The 20,333-nt window shown below is 40.3% G+C and overlaps 1 protein-coding gene across 1 annotated transcript; it reads right to left on the bottom strand.

Moving 5' to 3' along the window:
- Positions 1-2,780: 2,780 nt before the first annotated feature.
- LOC124484509 (nuclear receptor subfamily 6 group A member 1-A-like) lies at positions 2,781-19,826 on the bottom strand. The gene is made up of 9 exons (XM_047045437.1): positions 19,594-19,826; positions 12,306-12,536; positions 8,780-8,835; positions 6,856-7,022; positions 6,105-6,335; positions 5,619-5,873; positions 5,344-5,465; positions 5,016-5,168; positions 2,781-4,869 (listed from the first exon to the last, which is right to left on the bottom strand). Exons 1-9 carry the CDS (start codon positions 19,607-19,609, stop codon positions 4,784-4,786), a joined length of 1,317 nt encoding a protein of 438 aa, XP_046901393.1. The 5' UTR covers positions 19,610-19,826; the 3' UTR covers positions 2,781-4,783.
- Between the last annotated feature and the right edge of the window lie 507 nt (positions 19,827-20,333).

Here is a 20,333-nt window from a genome sequence, read left to right as displayed (position 1 = left end):
ACTACAAAAATGTATTTGTGTGGACTAGGCCCAGAGCATGCAGAGCAGGGGGTCCCTGAGGACCAGGGTTGAGAACCACTGACTTAGGCCATTACAGTCAGGCCAACTAGTGGTGCCTCAACTTGACACTCCCCTACTGTTGCCATATTCAAGTCTAGAATGAAAACCAACCTCTTCTCCCATGTCTTCACGACTAACAAAGCCCCTTGTTTTATCTTTTATTTTTCTCATATTTTAATTTATAGATATATCTATTTCTTTTAAAACAGTTTATAATGTACAATTAATTTATTTCTTTAAAATTGTTTATGTATCTCTGTAAAGCACAATTGCCATTGTGTGTGGAAATGTGCTTTACAAATAAACTTGCTGTGCCTTGAATAGTCACAAAAGTAAATTATGAGGAGTCTCAAATATGTTTAAATAGTTTATAATTCTTTTTTCTCCTAATGTGAGCTATTTTTACAACATGTCACCCTTGTAAGTAATTAAATGGATGTTTATAGCTCCAATCAACTCTGTGTCTTGCATCGTGTATTGAAATGGAAATGTCTTCCTAAAACTATAGATATTTATTTCAATTGAGCCCCAACTTTGACCTTTACAACCAAGCACAAATGCAGAAACACATAAATACACATTTGATGAGACATTAAAATCCAGTTGTAGTCAGTAAGATCCATCCTCATCTTGGAACTTGTAATGAGCAATCCTAGATAGCAGATGGCCTCCAGACCATTTTTCTGTAGGATTGACCAAAACCTGTTAGTGTTGAGGGTTGGTGTCCCAATCAAATAGTCATAGAACAAAAATCTGACCTTGAGTGTTGAGTGGGAATTACATTTTGAGCATATGGGAGTTGATTTTTTTTTTTTATGATTGTGCTATGCAAGCATTATACTGTAGTATTGAAAGCATTTTGGCCCAGGTCTAACTTCGGAAAATGCTGACTCTAATGTATTTGTATTGAACAAATCCTACACATTTTCCATTAAGTATTTTCCCCTTCGGCATCACACATCTGTCTCCTTAGCTGACATTCTTAAGCTGATACTAATGTACAAACAGGTCTGACATAGCAAACCAACATACAATCATCATGCCCTCACTACCAAGGTTTACTGTAGGAGTAGATCCCGTTTTTCTTTAGACATCAGCCAGGAGAAACTGCTAAAGTTATTCTGTCCATGAAGCACTATTATCATGATATGAGTTTAGTTTGCTACATGTATAGTTATTTTTTAGACAATTGAATATTACATACTGTCCCAGAATAGACTCCAGTGTGACCCAGAGCTAAATTCTAAGAGACCCTTGTTTTGGATGAAAATAGTTGCAGTCAATCAGGTGTCACAAGAGACCTTGGCATTTTATATCTCTTTTTCTAGCTCTATGCAGCTGTAGATCATAGTGACGTTGTCTTTGACCATGGTTTTGTATTTTGATTTGACACTGCATGGGAAGTCATCATTTGTCCACAACCTAAATAGGTTACTGTATATGAGAGATGGAAGCTAAAAACAGCACCCTTTCTCTTTCTTGCTCACAGGAAAGGGAGGAGCCAGAGGCAGGATGCCGCTGTCACATGGCAAACAGGCTCCCTTAATTTATTGAGATGACTTTGCTCTTTTTTTGCCGCTTCTCAAGTGGTTGAGTCAACAACGCTATCGCTGGGTAAATATTACACAGTGTTTACACTAATATGCCTTCAATGACCTCAACTATCGTCAATATTCGCAAGGACTATTCTTACAGAGTTTAAAATAAGCACCATGTGTGATGGGTGATCAGCCTTTGACCAGGCCAAATGCCATCTTGAAGTTCTGGTGATCTAGCAGTGGTGCAGAGGGTCATGGACACATCAAGTGGGACACTTAAGTCTTTGCTGAGATGGCAACTCCAATCCCAGATGCAAACCCAAATTCACAATATATTAGATGACAACCATTGATGCAGGGGAAATGTAGGTTTCAGTAACGCCAAGTGACCGGAGTAGACGGGAAAATGGGAAGTCGTGTACAAACAGGGGAAACCAGGCATGTTATTAAATTGTTCTCTTATTTGTCGATTTGTATGCATTACATCTGTTATCTGTTAAGATAAACAAAAAAATCACTGACTGCAAAATCTAGTTATTACTGACTAAAAATAGTGATTGTGATAACAACGATCACACATTGGGGATAATCAGAATTTTATTCAAGCTATCTCAGTCACAATAGGTTAAGCATTTCTCATTACTTTGAAAATGATTTAAAAAAGTACTTTGTAAGGTTAGAATATTTTCTCATAAAAGCAACAGTTGATGATTACAAAGTTGGTTCACAAGCATTGGATATCATATTGTAATCTAGTGTAAGCACTGTGTTGTTAATTATGCACACATTTGAAATCTCAGGTTGTATAATCAATTATATTAATTTGACATTATTCATGTTTGTCCTGTACTGTTGTCTGGTGTAAAATCTATACTGTATATCAGATTATCTAGTGGTAGAGAATAACTATAGTAATGTTTTGTACGAGAATTGTGGTTTTAAGACCTGACTAGAATCCGACAGCTTATCTCAAAAATACTTTAATAGGATACGTTGACCATGCATACCAACCTTGTCACAGTCATGGAAGACACACATAAAATCATTCCTGACCCTCACCTCATTATGTCAGATTGTGAAATTATTGCAGTTTCCATTCGACCACATTGAAAAAAAATACATACTAAAAACACTGTGAAACTGCATCAAACATATTTTATTCTAGGAGTACATTGTGCATGGTACAACAACGGTCTGAACTCAACCATTTCACTTCCCTGAGTGGCCATGGGACTTGAAAACTAGAACTTAACTGACAAACAGAAAGAGAGTCTCCCTACAGACTGGTAACTTGCATTACTCACAGTGAATCCATGCAATATCTACAGCTCCGAGAGGACTACACCTTTTGTCAATTACATGACTGGACCAAACCGTAGACTTAAAACCTACAATAACAACAAAAACTCTTTCTGTTCGAATAATACAGAATTCTTAGACAGTGAAGCTTTTCTTATCAAACAAGCCAAAAAATCCATACAGAACATTTAAATTCAAATAAAACTAACAGTGGGAGACATGGTTAAATGTGGTGTATACAAACACATTTGCTGAATAAGCTTTCCTCAAGAACTATATGAACACACAAGGCTGACGGAGTTGGCTAAGATGGAGGCACTTCTAGACTTGAGCAAAATGCCGAACAACGAGCTCTGACTAAGAACGTAAAAACCAAAGCATATCAAACATCAATCACAGTAACACATGGTAACTTTGGCACAGTAACTTTTCTTATATCATTGTCTGGTGCAAAATATGTAAACATTCAAGAGATATAACAAATATTTTGAAAATGATTTGGAATGTTTTATGGGGGAGGGCAATTGTAATGGTCAAGTGACAGGCCTTATTTGCCATGTGTATAGGACACCAAATAATACAAGTCCAACCAGTTTCAAAGACATTGAGAACTCAAGTGTCATCATTTTTTACAAAAAACTAAAGAATTGACTTGTAATACTGTTTAAACACTCACAAAGAATGCCAAACTTTCCTTTAATAGATAGAAAAAGAAATTCCCAAAAGGCAAGACGGCTACTAAAAAGGACTCAAGAAGTTTCCTAAAAGCTACATCTACTCATACTACAATGTACTTCCTAAACATGATTCCCGAGTAACTCCTGAGTACAACAAACTCACATTTACCCTGTTAAGAACACAAATTTGTGCGGCTCAAAGTAAGAAAATACCACATAATTATTTTGGGCTCTAAGCTTTTTGTTGGCACATAAAGAATTAACAATGTCTGTGTTTTATCAAAGAGCAGTGTACACTGTACGCATACTACATGTCATTTTTGCATTTATTCTTTATTATATATCCACTCCTACCCACACCTGGGCTGAGACAGTGTGCATCTTTCCCCTCTGATCTCCTTGGCATCTACAGATACGTCTCCAATAGAGATCAACTACAGTACAACTGCCTGGACCAATTACCAGTTAGTTGATTGATTGAAATGCAAGGAATACAAGTAAATGCCAAACTGTAGATAATACACCTAAAATATAACTTAATCTCTTCCCTTCACTTGCATAATGAGACAGAAAATACAGACATGCAGATTCACGCGCATGTTGATATTAATGCCTCTAATAGAGAGGGCAAAAGAGGAAACCGAAGAAATAAACTCATTTGATGTTGGAAGATGTGTTAACAAAGACATGTCCACTCTGGACATCATCTGGCCTTGAACACTATAGCAAACGATGTTACATGTATTTTATAATACAAAGTGTGGCAGATGCTGTGTTAATAATACACATGAATAGTGATGTTGTCTTTACCAATACAGAACATACACTTGATCAACTTTCTCAAATTCATTATTTAAGTGGAAGCCCCAAATATACATTTTTTCTACAAATGAAATGGGGAAAATAGCTACATTCCTAAGGATCAACACACTTGTATATTACACTTACGCTTCAAAAGAATTATTGGTTAATTTTGTGTAGCCTATTTGCAGGCGTGTGGCATGTTCCTTGCGTAGATGAAAATACATTCAGATCTGTCATGTCATAAATACATTTAGGAAAAACATTCACGTTGCACATTACATTCATAAAAGGGCAAATAGGATTGGGGAGAGGAAGTTCCTGTCCTTTGCGGCTTGCCTTCAGGTGACCAGTTGGGTTTTCAGCAGACAGTGACAGGCCTGTTGTCATGCAAGGTAGTGTCCCTCCTCAGAGCTTGAGGCCTGATCTGCAGGAGTGCAGCACTGCTTTAAACAGTAGGGGGAGTTGTTCCACTGGGAAATACACCAGTTTCCCTGGATGGATGGAGCATGGAGGAAACAACAAGAGCACTGAATTAAGAACCCAGCTCAGCTCTTTGCAACTCCTATTCTATGAACGAACAGATATTCATACCAATATTTCACACCCAACCCAGCAGTATCTCTTGAGGCATACTGACCTGCGATGCAGCGTATCTCGGGGAGGCACATCATGATCTCTGTAAAGCGTTTTGGTTGTTGTGGGTACTTGCACTCCATTAAGTCTTGGCACACATACCAGTAGCGCTTGTTAAGCTGTTCAAGCTGGGAAACGTTAATGAGGCCCCGGATATCTGATAAAATAATATTCAAAAGAGACATTATCTTAAAAATTTTAAACTTCTATTCCATTGAAGAGTGATGGCTGTCAAGTTAAACACTGCAACATAACAATACAGTATGCTGTTAAAGTGTTTTCTCAATCTAGGATGGATGCAGTGTATGAGTGATAATGAGAGTCAAACATACCTTGGTTGAGGAAGTTGATGGCTTTCATGCAGGCATATTCCTCGTTGCTAACATTCAGCTGATGGAACTTGTGGAACAGATAAATCAACCTCTCCATTACATCCATTCCATCTTCGCTAAACCTGGTAGGATAGACAGAAACAGAGTAATTATGAATTCATGATGTTAGTGACGTCCTTGAGCCATGAGCTCTTTGATCGGCACCTGACTTCTACTAGCCCCAGTGTCTAAAACCATGATTGCCTCAATCCCCCAAACTCTGGTTAAACTCGTACTCCTTCAATTGGTCATCCAAGGGTGAGTATTTAGCGGTGACGGCTGCCAGGTCTCCAAAGATCTGTGCGCTGTATATGGTGAAGCTGGAGAGCAAGATGAGCTCCTGCCAGGTGGCGCTGAGCAGGCGGGTGCAGTCCTCGATGGACAGCTCACAGAAGAAGGGGAGCTGCTTGATCCAAGAGATCTGACGGAACAGCAGCTCATCTGCCAGACGGCACAGCAGGGCAAAAAGCTCCACCTGGGTTACCCCGAACCTGGGTGAGATGTCGGGAGAGGAAGGGGAGAAGACAAAGGTGAGCTGGTTCTCAGAAGTGAGAGTATTTTCCAGCTAGAAAACTAAAAAGGTTAATGGTTACCGGTCTTTAGGGCTTTCCAAGGAAAATGCTCAATTACACAATCAAACACCACCAAAATACAGCAATGGTGCTGAAAACAACTTTGAAACCACCTTCCAGCAACAGGACCCGTGTGTCATGGAGACTCACCCAGCTTCTATCAGCATGGGGGTGCCCAGGGGCGCCAGGTCTTCAGCAGCCATCAGCTGTGACACCAGGGTCTGGGATTTGGGATACAGGCTGCGAGCAGGACTGGGAAAAGGGCCAGACTCTTCCATGTAGCCAAAAAGGTGCGGCAGAGACTGGTAGTGCAAGGGTACAAGGGTGCCAACATACTGTTCCTGGTAGGTAGCATTGTAGCTGCTGATGTCCATTGATCGACTGCAAATGAACAAATATTGTTTTTATTGAAATGACCTTAAGGTTCCGAAAAGACACAACATCAGGTCCTCATACATACTAGTGAGAACTGAGCAATCATTCATCTGTTGGGTGAGTGAGCTGTGACCCAGACAAAAACATAGTTACATCCTTCAAGGTGCAGATAAGAACAAAATGCAGAGAGAAAGTCATACAGGGAAAGTTGACCCTAAGTGTTAAGGACAGCATTTGTGACACAGCAGTTTTTCAATTGGCTGTCGTTTCTGCGGCAACAAACCCAGCTAAAAAGCAGAAGTGAAAAGAAACGCAATTCTTCAAAATCTTGCATGTAAATGGGTGAGTGCATTTCTATCCAGAACAAGATCATTTAGAATGTTGAGGAGAGTTACAATAAATTATCTCTAAAGAGGAGAGGTTAAATCCAACTATACTATTTTCTGTTGTAATATACTGAAGACAATATCTTATCTCTAGTACATTCCATGTGCTGTGCTGTCATGGCAATGTGTCTGGAGCTCACCTGGATGACAGAGTGGACATTGGGGAAGGATGGTTGACCTCAGAGACACCATTGTTGGGGGAACTCTGCTCGTTGTCCATGTTGTCTCCCCAAGAGTGTTCTGGAATATGGTTGTCTTCCTTAAATTCTTGGCCTGTCATAATGCGTTCAATTTCTTGGTGTGAAATCTGTAGGAAACAAACAAGCTGGAAAGTGAGGTCACTATCCATATTCCTTTGGCAATTGACACACCTTACCAATGTTAACTACACTGTTTTGGCACAAATTACTTCTATTCACAGCGTCCTTGACTTAACTATGTATTCACTGAACACTTATCCTATTCAACTAACAATATGTGACTGGAGGATGAGTCACCAGCAGCTCAACAGTTCACATTGCAGTTCACATTGCTTTGATTAGATTTAGTGTGGAACAATTGTATTCACTCCGGAACACTGACTAACAGCTCGACAAAGCCTAGTATCCAATTGTAAGATAACATTACAATGAATGTGGGTGTCAAATGATGAATTGACACTGTTTCAATATTTCACATTGCTTTAATACTTTGTTTTGATGGATTGTTTAGGGAGAGTCAATGCTGAAAATCACAATCTATGACTTCTTCATTTCAATATTATGGAGATGGTCAAGTTTTGAGATAATGACAGATTTTGCCCAACTACTCAGCACTTTGAAAAACTGTCTCCATCTGTTTGTCTCCATCTCAAAACATGTCCTTTAGTCTGAGAATTATGAATCTTTTTAAAAGTTGCATTTACTAATCTTCTAACATCCACAACTACTAAATGCAAATATTTTATATCCACCATTATAAAATATTTAAATTGGTAGACCCCTATTTATGATTTCCTATTTAGTATGTGTAGACAATATATCAATACATATATTGTTCCATGCATTTACATGTCATGATAATTGAGGACACATACAGAATATACCCCTTTCAAATGAAGTGTAATGAATGACTCTCCTCTGTGAAGGTTCTAACCTTAGTCGCCTGACAGACAGCCCACAACTTAGTGGAGGTGTTTTCATATCCACCTAAGCAAAATCGTAATTTTGCCTAATGAGTTAACTTTGCATCTATTATGAGATACAGGCATGGGTCAGTGAGCTGTGTTTTGAAAGGGCCCATTTCAATCTCTAGTGCAAGGACATAGAGGCGGGAGCTTCCAAAATCAGAATGCTCTTGCGTCATCATTTAATATGCAAAGAATGTTATCTAAACCTTTTGGCAGATACACGTCAACAGAAAATGTGAGGTATTTCAAGTATTACTGAATGTCACAGCAATTTCTTTATGAAAAAAAGGTTTAAACACGGGAGAAGACTTGACTAAATTGAATATCAGTTGATATAAATTTACAATCAATGTCTAATGTCCACTAAGTAAGTAGTGTAATTTGGGAACTTGTTTCAAGTTGAAAGTTGTTGAAAGTAATCTCAATAGATCCAAGGTATTTAAGGATGTATTTTGAGGCAAAACACTCCAACAGAACACCTGACAAGCATGAAACATAGATATCAACTTTCTAAAGCAAAAACTGTTTTTCGGCAGGGAAGGTCTTCTCTCAGGGAAGGTTTTTCAAGCACTGACAAAAATATCAAAAAAAAGAAAGAAAAAAAAGACAAAAGCTGAATCTTTTCTCTTAAGGGTTGGTTGCAATACATAAATACATAAGTATATGTAGCAGTGCCCTTGGAGTCAATAAGGTTCATACTGTATGCAGCCTTCTCAGACTGCAAGGTGGACAGTACTCCTTCCTGCCCTTACACTAATGATCTAGTGTTGTCAGCTGGACATACTTGCATAGACGGTGTGTCCAGTAGGACAAAGCATGGTAAAGCATTAAGATAAAAGTATGGTAACTGGAATATATATTTGTATTCATTCAAAGTATATGGATGCTAAACATACCTGAACAGGCCCAATGGTTTTATTTCTCCCTCCTGGCATCCCATCCTCCCTGATTGCTGTATGGAGATAATTAATGTTAAAAAAGCTATACAAATCAAGCAGAATAAAAGGACACATTTCATGTAGATTAGTATTCATTTCCATTCCATTATAAAGTGGACTATAGGCTGGTTGGCAACCTCCCCATAGCAATAAGTTGTAAACACACAGGATTTCCCCTCTCTCTAGGCCATGCAATAGATGTATCCATTGATGTAGTGAACACCCCCTGATGTAGTGAACACCCCCTGATGTAGTGAACACCCCCAGATGTAGTGAACACCCCCAGATGTAGTGAACACCCCCTGATGTAGTGAACACCCCCAGATGTAGTGAACACCCCCTGATGTAGTGAACACCCCCTGATGTAGTGAACACCCCCAGATGTAGTGAACACCCCCTGATGTAGTGAATACCCCCTGATGTAGTGAACACCCCCAGATGTAGTGAACACCCCCTGATGTAGTGAACACCCCCTGATGTAGTGAACACCCCCTGATGTAGTAAACACCCCCTGATGTAGTGAACACCCCCTGATGTAGTGAACACCCCCTGATGTAGTAAAAACCTTTGATGAACTATCAAAGTAAAAGCCTCTGACTAGCAAACTTAAAAGTATTTGCACAGGACAGTGGTTCTCAGACTGTAACAGTAGTGGTATGTGGAGCTCTCCCTGGTGGAACCAATGACAGTTATTTATTTATTTACAGTACAAGTATTTATTTTTAGATTAATAACTAGGCAAGAACACATTGTTGATTTGTCAATGCAAGGTACATTCTTTTTGCAATCGGTGTTTCCATTACTTAGACAAACCATGTAAATATTCTTCACCAGCTAATATGCTGAACATTTGAACCACTGTGCCCCCCCCCCCCCCTTAATGTTTGTTTGTTTATTTCCTAATGACAGTATTCCTATCAGAGTTTCATTAAATATGTGTTATTTTACTTGTGCGGTAGGAATTGGTGTCAGTTCTTAAACAGAAGCAAGAGAGGAAATTCATTTTTACAAGGTACCTATAAATGACTGTATAGTTTTTGAATGCACTATCTGTCAAAGGGACATGGCGCCCTCTTCAGGCAGGAGATTCACAAGAAAAGGAAACAAATTTATAAAGCACGTACTGTATGCTTTAAAAAATATATAAAATGATTGCCTTGTGTTTCTTATTATCCAAAACAACATTTTAAACATATTAGTAAGGTACTACTATGAAGCTTCACATTGCTAATCTCTGCCATTTGAAAAGGCCTTCATCTAACAAGTGTAGAAGCAGGATTCAGATCCTAACATCACATTTACATAAACTCATACCAGCTGAAATGTAACAGATGTGTTTGTTGTTTTATGACAGGCCTTGTTTGAGATACGAAAATGTTCAATATATTTTGGATGTCTTTAGGACAGGGCAGCCCATCAGACAAGGAGTTTGGAGTTGTTACTTGTCATGTCTGCCATTAGGGGTCACTGCAGGAACTTTCATCAGCTCAGACCATGGAACACTAGGGTCTTAGAGATATGGTAGGAATTTACACATACATGTGGAATGGAACAATTGTTTGACGTTTTTGAAAAGGCTAACCATGTTGGTTCAAATGCAGTCACAAGCTAAACTTCTAATGAGGACTGCTAGTCCTGGATTAGAGTGCATTCTTTGCTAAATTCCCATAGAGTCACCCCCATTTCATAAACAGACCCATCTTCTTTTCAAGAAAAGAGAAATACTGTGTGCATCAAATCCATTAAAAACCTCACAGAGTACACAACTAAAGTGGATTATCTGCACAAACTGTTAAAGGTGTTGAAACTGAGTTCTTGCTGGTAATCCGTCATGCTTGTAATGCCATTAAGATATGATAAAGCCCTGAAGTTTTGGTCTAAATCCACCTTCTGCCTCAGGGGCTGGATGAACCAGTGTGTTTGGTTTTCCTCCCCTCTCAAGCATGCAGGATGCACAGCAATATATTTGCATATCAGAAATCAGAAATCCTTTTTCTTAGGCTCTGCAAATGACTCTTCTTATCTTCTTGTCTTAAGCTGGGATCAAAGACAGACTGGTAAATAAAGAATAACAAGGGAGATGAACAACACGTTCTACATTGTCTTCAAGGATCTCGATAAGGATAAGTTCGTCCGTGGCGTCTTGAAAGTAAAATTGTTAATAACCCCCGTGTGTAAGAATTCTGTCCCTGCGACAGTCACAATCTTCTTGCAGTTTAGCACAGTAATCACAGTAACTGATGCAAATGTTACAGTGTCTATTGCATGAAGTCGGCAAGGAAGTTTTACATGACCATGCAACTGAATAGGCAGAAAAGTTGCCACTGTGCTCTTTGCTTGAAATCACAACTGTTATCATTTGAGCAATAAAAAGGAATAGGGCAAATGGAGGACATACTAATGATGAGAACATGGAGGACCAGTGGGCTTGACATGCGGTGTCACTTTCAATAGGTCACTACAACATGAATGTCAACTTGAGTTAGATCTGTACAAATAAGCGATTGGGCAGCGGGCTTTGGTGTCACCCAATCACTTTGATAGAATGGAACTGAAATTGATGTTAACAGGCTCTCCCAGGTACATAGGACTATAGTCTTCCAGGTAACAGCCTGCCAGCCTTTGTTATTGTCATTATCATTATTATCACTGTCATCCCTGCTGGCCTAATGGTACCTTTTCCTACTAGTGTTTCCATGTGCATCTTCAGATGAGGTCCCCTCAAATTCTATCCTCTGTCTCTCACTCCATCCTCACATCTCTTCACCTGTCTGTCTCCATCTCCCTCCAAATTTGTACCCTCTTGTCAATCTCTTCATTTGAATATCACTGTGTTTTTCTGCAAATCCCATACTACATACACAAAGCCTCTCTCTTTCTCTTGTAGGCAATGATTAGGAGAATGTTCACATGGGCAGTCAATGCTGCAGTTGTGAACGTGAATTTTTCAAAGAGAGCTACTAAAGTTTGAAGCCAGTCTGAAAGAGAACTAGTTGCAAATGAATGTCAAACTGTGGTGGTGCATTAAAGAGCTGAAGGAGAACCACAGTAGGGAAGACCTGAAAGGACTGAATACAATAAACTTAGTCTATTCCTCAACATATAAGAATGTTTAAGATGAGGTATTCTAATGCAGAGAAATCTACACATTTAACTGACAATTTAAAGTTTCAACTAGCCTCAATGTCCCTGACGTGTGCACTTGAAATACACAATTCTTTCCTCAGATTAGAGTAAGTAGCTAATTGCCCTTCAAACGTTCGCTTTTGGTTGCGTATATAATTGCCGTTCTGTAAACAGATAAATGTAAATAAGAAATAGAATGTCCAAATCGGAATTATGAAGGTTGTGCAGGATTCTTCGAAGTAAATGAAAACGCACCTTCGCAAACACTGATGGGCCCCTTGTTTGGCCCATTATTGTGTAGCCTACTAGATTAAAACAATTTAGGTGCACATTTGATTCAGTTTGCATGTATATGTACCTTTGCGGTTCATGCCCATCTGAAGACACTTGAGAAGGCGGCAGTACTGGCAGCGGTTGCGCTGCTTGCGTGACATCTCGCAGTTCTTGTCTCGGCTGCAACGATAGACGCGCTTGTTGCAGATGCTCCGCTTGAAGAACCCCTTGCATCCTTCGCAGGAGGTGATGCCGTAGTGCAGGCCTGTGGCACGGTCACCACAGATGAGGCAGGAGCGCGAGTCAGCCTGGCCACCTGAAGAAAGAAAGAGAAATATGTATATATTTAATCAACTGTTTACTAAAGAATCTGATATTATTGTGTTCGAGAAACATACAGAGAACAAAAGCTATGGAAAACACAGTGCTGCCATTTCAATATTTCATATCAGAATGTAGCAGTATTACTGTAACACATGGTGTCCATGGATGGGACAGAAGTCTCTACATGTTTTACTTTCATTATATAAGGTTACTATAATAACCTGATATTAGTTATACACTATTTTATTCCACATAATTTGTATTTGCTCTCCATAAATTGAAGTCGTTTCTGAACTGTGGTAGTCTTTCCTAAAGGGAGACTCACAACTGTTAGACCATTACACCAAGATGAACTGTGCGAGCTACCTGCACACCACATGTGTCTGCATTCAAGTGGTGGACCACATGGCTGTGTTTATCAAACACACACAGCTTTCACAGTTAGAACATCACTTCCAACAACATGCACTCAAAACAGGATTCTAAAGTCTAAAACGGCTACTGTAGAAAAGCTGCTGTTTTGAAGATCTTTCTTTAATCCTCTTATAAGCTGTTGTGCGAATACAAATCTGAACCTGGGCGCATATTTCATTAAATGGGGTTACCAAATAATTTGTATAAATATGCAGTGATATATTGTGTTCATGACTATATAACTTGTGCACTGCAAATAAGTGTTTTGTGTGTTTTACGACCATGACATTGCATCACTGTTTCAGCTGCACTGGTCTGCTAAGCCTCCACTCTCCCAGGTATCTTACATTCACCATTTTGTGCCAAGTGGAGTTGCATGGCTGGGAGCGGTGGGGGGCTGTCACCTCCGATAGGACGCGTGTGTCCCTACTGTGTGCTGACAGAATCAGGCTGAGGAACCAGTTGAATACCACGATGCCTGGCATCTCAACCTGCCTTCGGCATCAAAAGCAAGACATGAGAGGGAGGAAGATTAACATTTTAAAAAAGCCGTGCTGCGTTTTATTTGTTGTTTTCTTTTTACAATCAAAGATACAACTAAAGATGATCTTGGCTGCTTCCACATATTAGTATCTGAATTTGTTAGGCTGCTGACAAGTATCTATTCATTCTCTACTCCTTCGTAAGGCTGGGATAAGTAAGTGGTGTTCTAACTGTGAAGGCATACACAGAGGGGTCATTTCTCTGTCCACCGTAGGTACTGCAAGGTGTCAAAAAATGCATTAACATTCAAACTATGAGCTTTTGCCTGTCTTTAGCCTTAACAAACAATTGTATGTTTGTTTTGCTTAGGACCACCAACCTATTGGATGTCCCTTTTTGGAGCGTGGGGTGGGTTGGATTTCAGGGTTTTCTCTGCAAACACTTTCAGTGGTTACGATTCCTCATTTTCACAAAAAACTTGCACCTACACTTATCTTGAAAAACCGTCGCTATTTTGGAGTGTGGTGGGGGTGTGGGTGAGAGGAGTTAATGGGAACCACGTGCAAGGTGTGGTGGAATGAGGATTTAGGAGGTGAAAGTTGTACTTGGGCAAATCTAAGTTTTACTTAAGTTGTAAAACCTGAAAGTAGGATGAGCATGTTGCTCAGTTGGGGTTTCAAAAGTATTTCAATCATTCTGTGTACTGTGTGGAAGTGATAGGCTGTGTGTTGTACTGTAAGCATACTCATACCCAGCGCACACACACACAGACAGCATCAAGATTCATCAACTGATGACTGTGGGGCGTCCAGGAGCACTACGTGAGTCAAGCTCCCTTCAAATCCTTACCCTCACCACGTACTGGCATCCCAGGGTCGAGGATCTGTCGAGGACTTGCCATTTTCCTAATACATATAATACATCTTTAAACCAGGTCAAGATGACTCCACCATCATCTGCCCAGGATGTAAAGAGAGGATTTTGAAATCTATTCATATGATCTTCTATCTTAAATTAAAAAAATAAAAACTGGGGAAGGATGTGACACTACAGCTTATTTGACAATCTCATGAGAAGGATTTTAAGAATGCCACCAATCCCAAAAAGGGTTCACTTAATATCCTGCAGCAAGACTAACTGGATGAAATGAATGAACAACTTTCTTTTCAGGACAACAGCTTACTGTAGCTAGCCCACACTCTTTGGCCTAGTTTTACCCTATGTCTGTATTTATGAGTCCATTTGACAAGCCAATGGATTCTTTCTCATGTTGAGTCTATTTATTTTGGGAGGATGAACAGTTCTGTTTTAGGTATGGAAATATATGTATAGCTGGCTGATGTGCCTGTATCACACACGTCATAGTACTTCACATTCTTCGAGGATGAGGAGCTCAGAAAAGAAGAACTATAAGTGCTTGTGAAATCTTTAACAGAATAATCCCTGAACCTAGCCTCCAACATTAAAATCCTCCAAGCATCAAGTCAGGGAATTAAAGCCCAGGCCTTTTGCCTCTTTTCACTCAACCTGCACATCTCTGTAGCAGAAGAATTAGCTCAATCTGAGAACCTCCACCATCCATTCATCAATGTTTCCCATCCTCCATCTCACTGCGAGGGTTGTGGGCATTGTAGATACAAAAAAGCACATACTTTGCACAGGCAAACACATAAACACTTATATCCTTCTATAGAAGCTGTACAGAAATGTTCTGCCATTTCTATGAGGGTAAAAAAACAAACAGCTGGAAAAAAAGAAAAAGCCTGCATTGACAAAAAGCGAGAGTCAAAGCAGATGGAAGGAGAAAAAAATGTGTGTGTGTATTTTGTGAGTGTGTGTGACATATGGCATAAGAGCAGTGTGTGTGAGTTTGCGAAAGCAGAGACAAAGCAAAATGGCACAACCCTGCAATGATTATGATATCGGCGAAACATGGCTGCCAATCCTCTTATTTGCAGGTCAGTGAGCTGCTAAATAGGACAAGAGGTTCTGCCTAGGTCTCTGGAGGGCAAAAAAGTGTGTGTGTTGAGGCATAACGGGGGAAGCTCACATACTGTACGGATGGTCTCAGCTGCAATGCTATGGGCTTAACACACAGGGGAGACCTACAGCCGGTGTGTGTGTGTGTGTGTGTGCACATGTGTGTGTGTGTGCACGTGTCTGTGTCAAAGGGCATGATCCTAAAATCAGTTGACAAAATGCATCTTACCAGATATGTGATTCATGTCCACTAAAATGTTTCAAGACTCCTCTACTTGCAGAAACAAGTAAGTGACTGGATAGGAGTAAGCCCCCAACAAAGGAATGCCAGCTCTGTCAGTTAGCCGTGACCCCCACCCGCATTTGGGCAAGTCTTTACTACCATAGCTGCTTGTGCTAGTTCAAGCGTTTTTCTGTAACCTCGGTTTCAATCCCATATTAATGTTGATGCAGTTATAGGCAGTTATGTATGTATTTCCTTGTCATTTAGACAAATATGCATCTAATTGCAATGCTAAATCTGTTAAAATGGGTTTGTACAAAATATAGAACTACACTAAATGTATTCTCAAGAGTTGTTCATCTGACAACATGATTTTTTGACCAGCAACATTTTCATGCTGAAATTGACATTTGGAGGATGTCTAGCTGTGTTGAACTGACTTGCAAAGGTCAGGATCAAAACTGAGCTGCTAATCTACATCAATATGTACATAAGCTTTTTTTGCATCCTAGTAAAGTAGGTGCAACTACAATGACAAACAATAACAAATGCTGACTGTGTAGTGTAAAAGGGTGTAAGTTGGTGGTATCACAATAGAGCTGGTGCTGCTTTGAAGGGACAAATGGTGTCAATACCAATGAGGTCTGTGTGTGTGTGTGGCTTGATTATCTTGGGAACAGGTTATTTTTTGCTACCCATTAGAAGGTCAACTTGCTACCAGCAGGTACTGCACTTGCGCACAGCATGGTTAAGGTTTGGGTGAGCTTACTCTGTAGAAACATCTGATAAGGTAGCAAAAAATGGCAGAATTCCGGACACTGTATAAAGTTTGCCAGGTGTATTTCTCAGGACCTAAGAATGTGCAGTGTCAAGTGTTAATGTTTGGATAAGCGGTTTGCAAGAAACAGTAAGCACTGGTGCTGTGGATCTCACAGGAATGGGCACTACATTAGCCACCAATGGGAACTTCACTAGTTCACTACAACTAGTGCACAGCGGACGTGATGCACACAGTGATTAAGATGTCGGTGAGACACACACACACGTAATCCTGAAAGTATAGATAGATTATAGTATAGTATAGATTCAAGCAACTTGATAATCACATGATAATGTCCGACCCTGCTTCTTGCAAACTGAAAGAGGAATTCTGCGCATGTTCGTTTGACGCTCAACCTTGTGACGTCATTCTACACCAAGTGAGAGACTGCAGCCAGAGTGCATGTGTGTGTTTTGTGTGTGAGAGAGAGTAAGAGAGAGGGCTACTAGTGTTGGTCTTGGTGGGGTCAACGTAAGGCCTCATGACAGCTGTGTTAAATCACTTCACTAGGGTGTGAGAAGTCACAATGCTTGCACTCAACCTCATCTTGAACTCCACGTCAGTTTTACGGCCCTCCCCTCCCCCATGAGTCCTGTTAAAGGCCACATTGTTTTCCATGGGGTCAGTCCCGGTGCCATTCCAAACTTTAAAGCAATCAGGAAATGCAACTCTGGCATTTTAAAGGGGTGGGGGTGGCGGGGTGAGGGGGGAGGAGATGTAGAGCTCCATGGATTGCTGGTTCTTCTTTTTACAAAAAACAGCTGTTAGTCCACAACGCTCTCAAGTTCTGTCCATCTAACCATCAGTAACTACATATCTTTTTGGGGGGATTCTGATTTAGGGAGAGGTCTGTGTAACGTGAGCTGTCGACTCACTGCCTGTGGGCGAAAGAAACTGTGCTGTCTTTAGAGATAATGAAAATGAGGTTTACCGCCTCAGATGACATTTGTATTTGAGGATTTTAATCATACAGAACGACTGTAAACCAAAAGCAGAATGAAAACTATGAACAAAATATACAAAATATACATCCACTTATATTGTACCACAAGGCTCATTGTGAAACAAAGGATGTCCAGCTTTTCAGAGTGTGTCAGATCTCCATCCCCATGGGAGAAGTGCCTTTACATCTTATTAAGACAGCTTGAAGGTCTTGTTTGTTTCAGCTCATTAACAGGTCAGCTGCATTTAGTCGAAAAGTATTTTAAGGGCAGGCCTGTCAACATACTATTAAGGAACTATCAACATAAAAAAAATGTTGTCAAATGTAATTTGGGTTGATGGGATACAACATGAAATAAACAGTGCTTTACTTTCCCATCCTGCATACATTCCCGACATTGGTAAATTATAATAAATAGCAAATGTATGCTTACCTTCAGGCATATTATTTCTGCTATTTACATTATGGATAAGATCAATCAATGCGACATCCAAAATATTTTGATGCAGTGAACTTTCATGCAACACAATCCAGCTAAAGAATCAGGGTGTATAAGTGTTAAAGGGTGTATAAAAAAATAGCTTTTAACCAAGGCTTCCAATTGATTTATCTGTGTACAATCTCTCCCTGAGAGCTTTACCTGTGCTCCCCGCTTTACAACTGACACAATACATTCCAGAAAGATCTTATTGCTGGTTCTCTGCAGAATTTGATGGACAGCAATCATTCAAAGAGACTTACAAAAGATCAGCGACATGCACACCAAGCACCTGCATCTGCCTGTTTAGAAAAATGGCCTAGCTCTGCTTATGTAAAGCGAAAGAGGAAGACAAATATATACCATATATCAAGAGATTAGGAGAGCTAAGAGCTGCACTCGGCTTTAGCAGGCACACATAGGCATTACGCACAATCATGCAGTACATCTACCATACTTTAAATTACCACACATAGGCAAACAAGGATTGATGTAGAAAGGGAGGCAACACGTTTCATTTTGGCAGTGAAATGAAGTGAATCAAGTTCGAGAGGAATATAAGTGAGTGAGGTCAGCAAATTAAAAGACACAGTCAGTAACAATTGATTTGATCCTCTCATTTCATTAACCTTTATATTCTGAACATATATGCAACACTGAGGCCTCTTTTGACAATGTAAAAACCTATGGTCAAAGTGAATAATGTGTCCACTTCACATGAATCGTGAGCAGTGGTGTTTTTCTGTTCTTCTTGTTAATTGACAGAGAGGTAAATAACAATTAAGCAAATCAGGACGGAGCTTGCCTCTGAGGAAACATGAGGGTAAAACGTAAAGAAGGGGGATTGTGAAGAAAGGGTAAAGGGAGGTTGGCACAGCTGTGCGTTCCAATGATTCTTAAGGGGATTTGAATGGGCTCTGTGGAGCCAGGGCGACCCCACATCGCACACACCCCACACGTGCACACACACCCACACGTGCACACACACCCACACGTGCACACACACCCCACACGTGCACACACACCCACACGTGCACACACACCCCACACGTGCACACAGACACACACGCACTCATGCCACCACAAACTGCTTACATTGCCATTACAAAAACCTTTTCCAGATGGGCTCAACAGACCAAAAACAACCAAATCCCAAAATGTTCCCCTTCCATCCACTCTCTCTCTCTCTCTCTCTCTCTCTCTGTCTCTCTCTCTCTCTCTCTCTCTCTCTCTCTCTCTCTCTCTCTCTCTCTCTCTCTCTCTCTCTCTCTCTCTCTCTCTCTCTCTCTCTCTCTCTCTCTCTCTCTCTCTCTCTCTCTCTGAAACACAGAACATATTGTCTCAATTGTTTGACTGGATGCTGTTAAGTGTACATAAAACACCTAATGCTGTAAAATCTGCTGTCATTCATCAATAGAAAATTGACATCTCTGTGAAACAAGACTGGTCCTTGCAAAACTTGCATTCCCTAGAACATGTATGCACATTCACATGTTCACACCCAAACAGACACTCACTCATGTTATTGGACAGAAATGTGTAATTGGACAGACATTTCCTGCTGAATTTCTTGACAGAATCTACCTAATGTTAATGATTATTTTTATTATTATAATATTACATTGCAAACTAGCAGCACACATGATTACCGCATGTGCCAGCGGCACAATTGAATGATAGGGTTACTACTTGGGACCCCAGCCCTTACCTTCCCATGTATCCATTGCATACTGGTCCTTATCTCCCAATGGTCATCTGGCAACCATCCACACAGGTAGTGTATGTCCACTCACTCTTCACTGTACACGCAAAGTCCACTGTAAGAGATTAGACCTCATGACCTTTGCATTTTCTCCCTATCCCTCTGTTTTTCTATCTATCCCCTCTCTAACTTTCCTGTGTCCTCTGTCCAGTTCCACTGGGATCTCTGCGGCTCTTTCACCTCCTGGTCCCTGTCCATGGACAGCCCGCAAAAGTGAGGAGGCGGTTTACAGGCCAGTTTGTCATGTGACCTCCGGACACAAGCCATTGGGGTCATGGCTCAGGCCATAGCATCCTGGGGAGGGGCAGAGTGTGTGTTGTGAAAGTGGGTGTATGGATGGTGGTTATCTGAGTGGAACTGATAGCCTTTTTTCCCCGGCTGTTAAAACAATGCCCCACCTCCAACCAAATTCTTCTGTTCCCCTCCCCCATGCCTAACTTCCCTACTCCTTTTGCACACACAAGTGTGTGTGTGTCTGTTTTATAACACACTTACATACAAAAAGAAACAAATCTTTAAAATGAGGCCCAAGATACTTCTGAGTTTATATAATACCATTTTTGCATTTTAGATGATCAAGTAGTTGAGACGGTGACAAGTTCTCAATTGTCAAGACACACACAATACTACAATGAGGATGTTACTACCACCAGATGTTACTACCACCAGATGTTACTACGACAGCA

This window comes from Hypomesus transpacificus, chromosome 22 (genome assembly GCF_021917145.1).
Source record: "Hypomesus transpacificus isolate Combined female chromosome 22, fHypTra1, whole genome shotgun sequence".
NCBI lineage: Eukaryota > Metazoa > Chordata > Actinopteri > Osmeriformes > Osmeridae > Hypomesus > Hypomesus transpacificus.
This window is presented reverse-complemented; position numbering and strand designations above follow the sequence as displayed.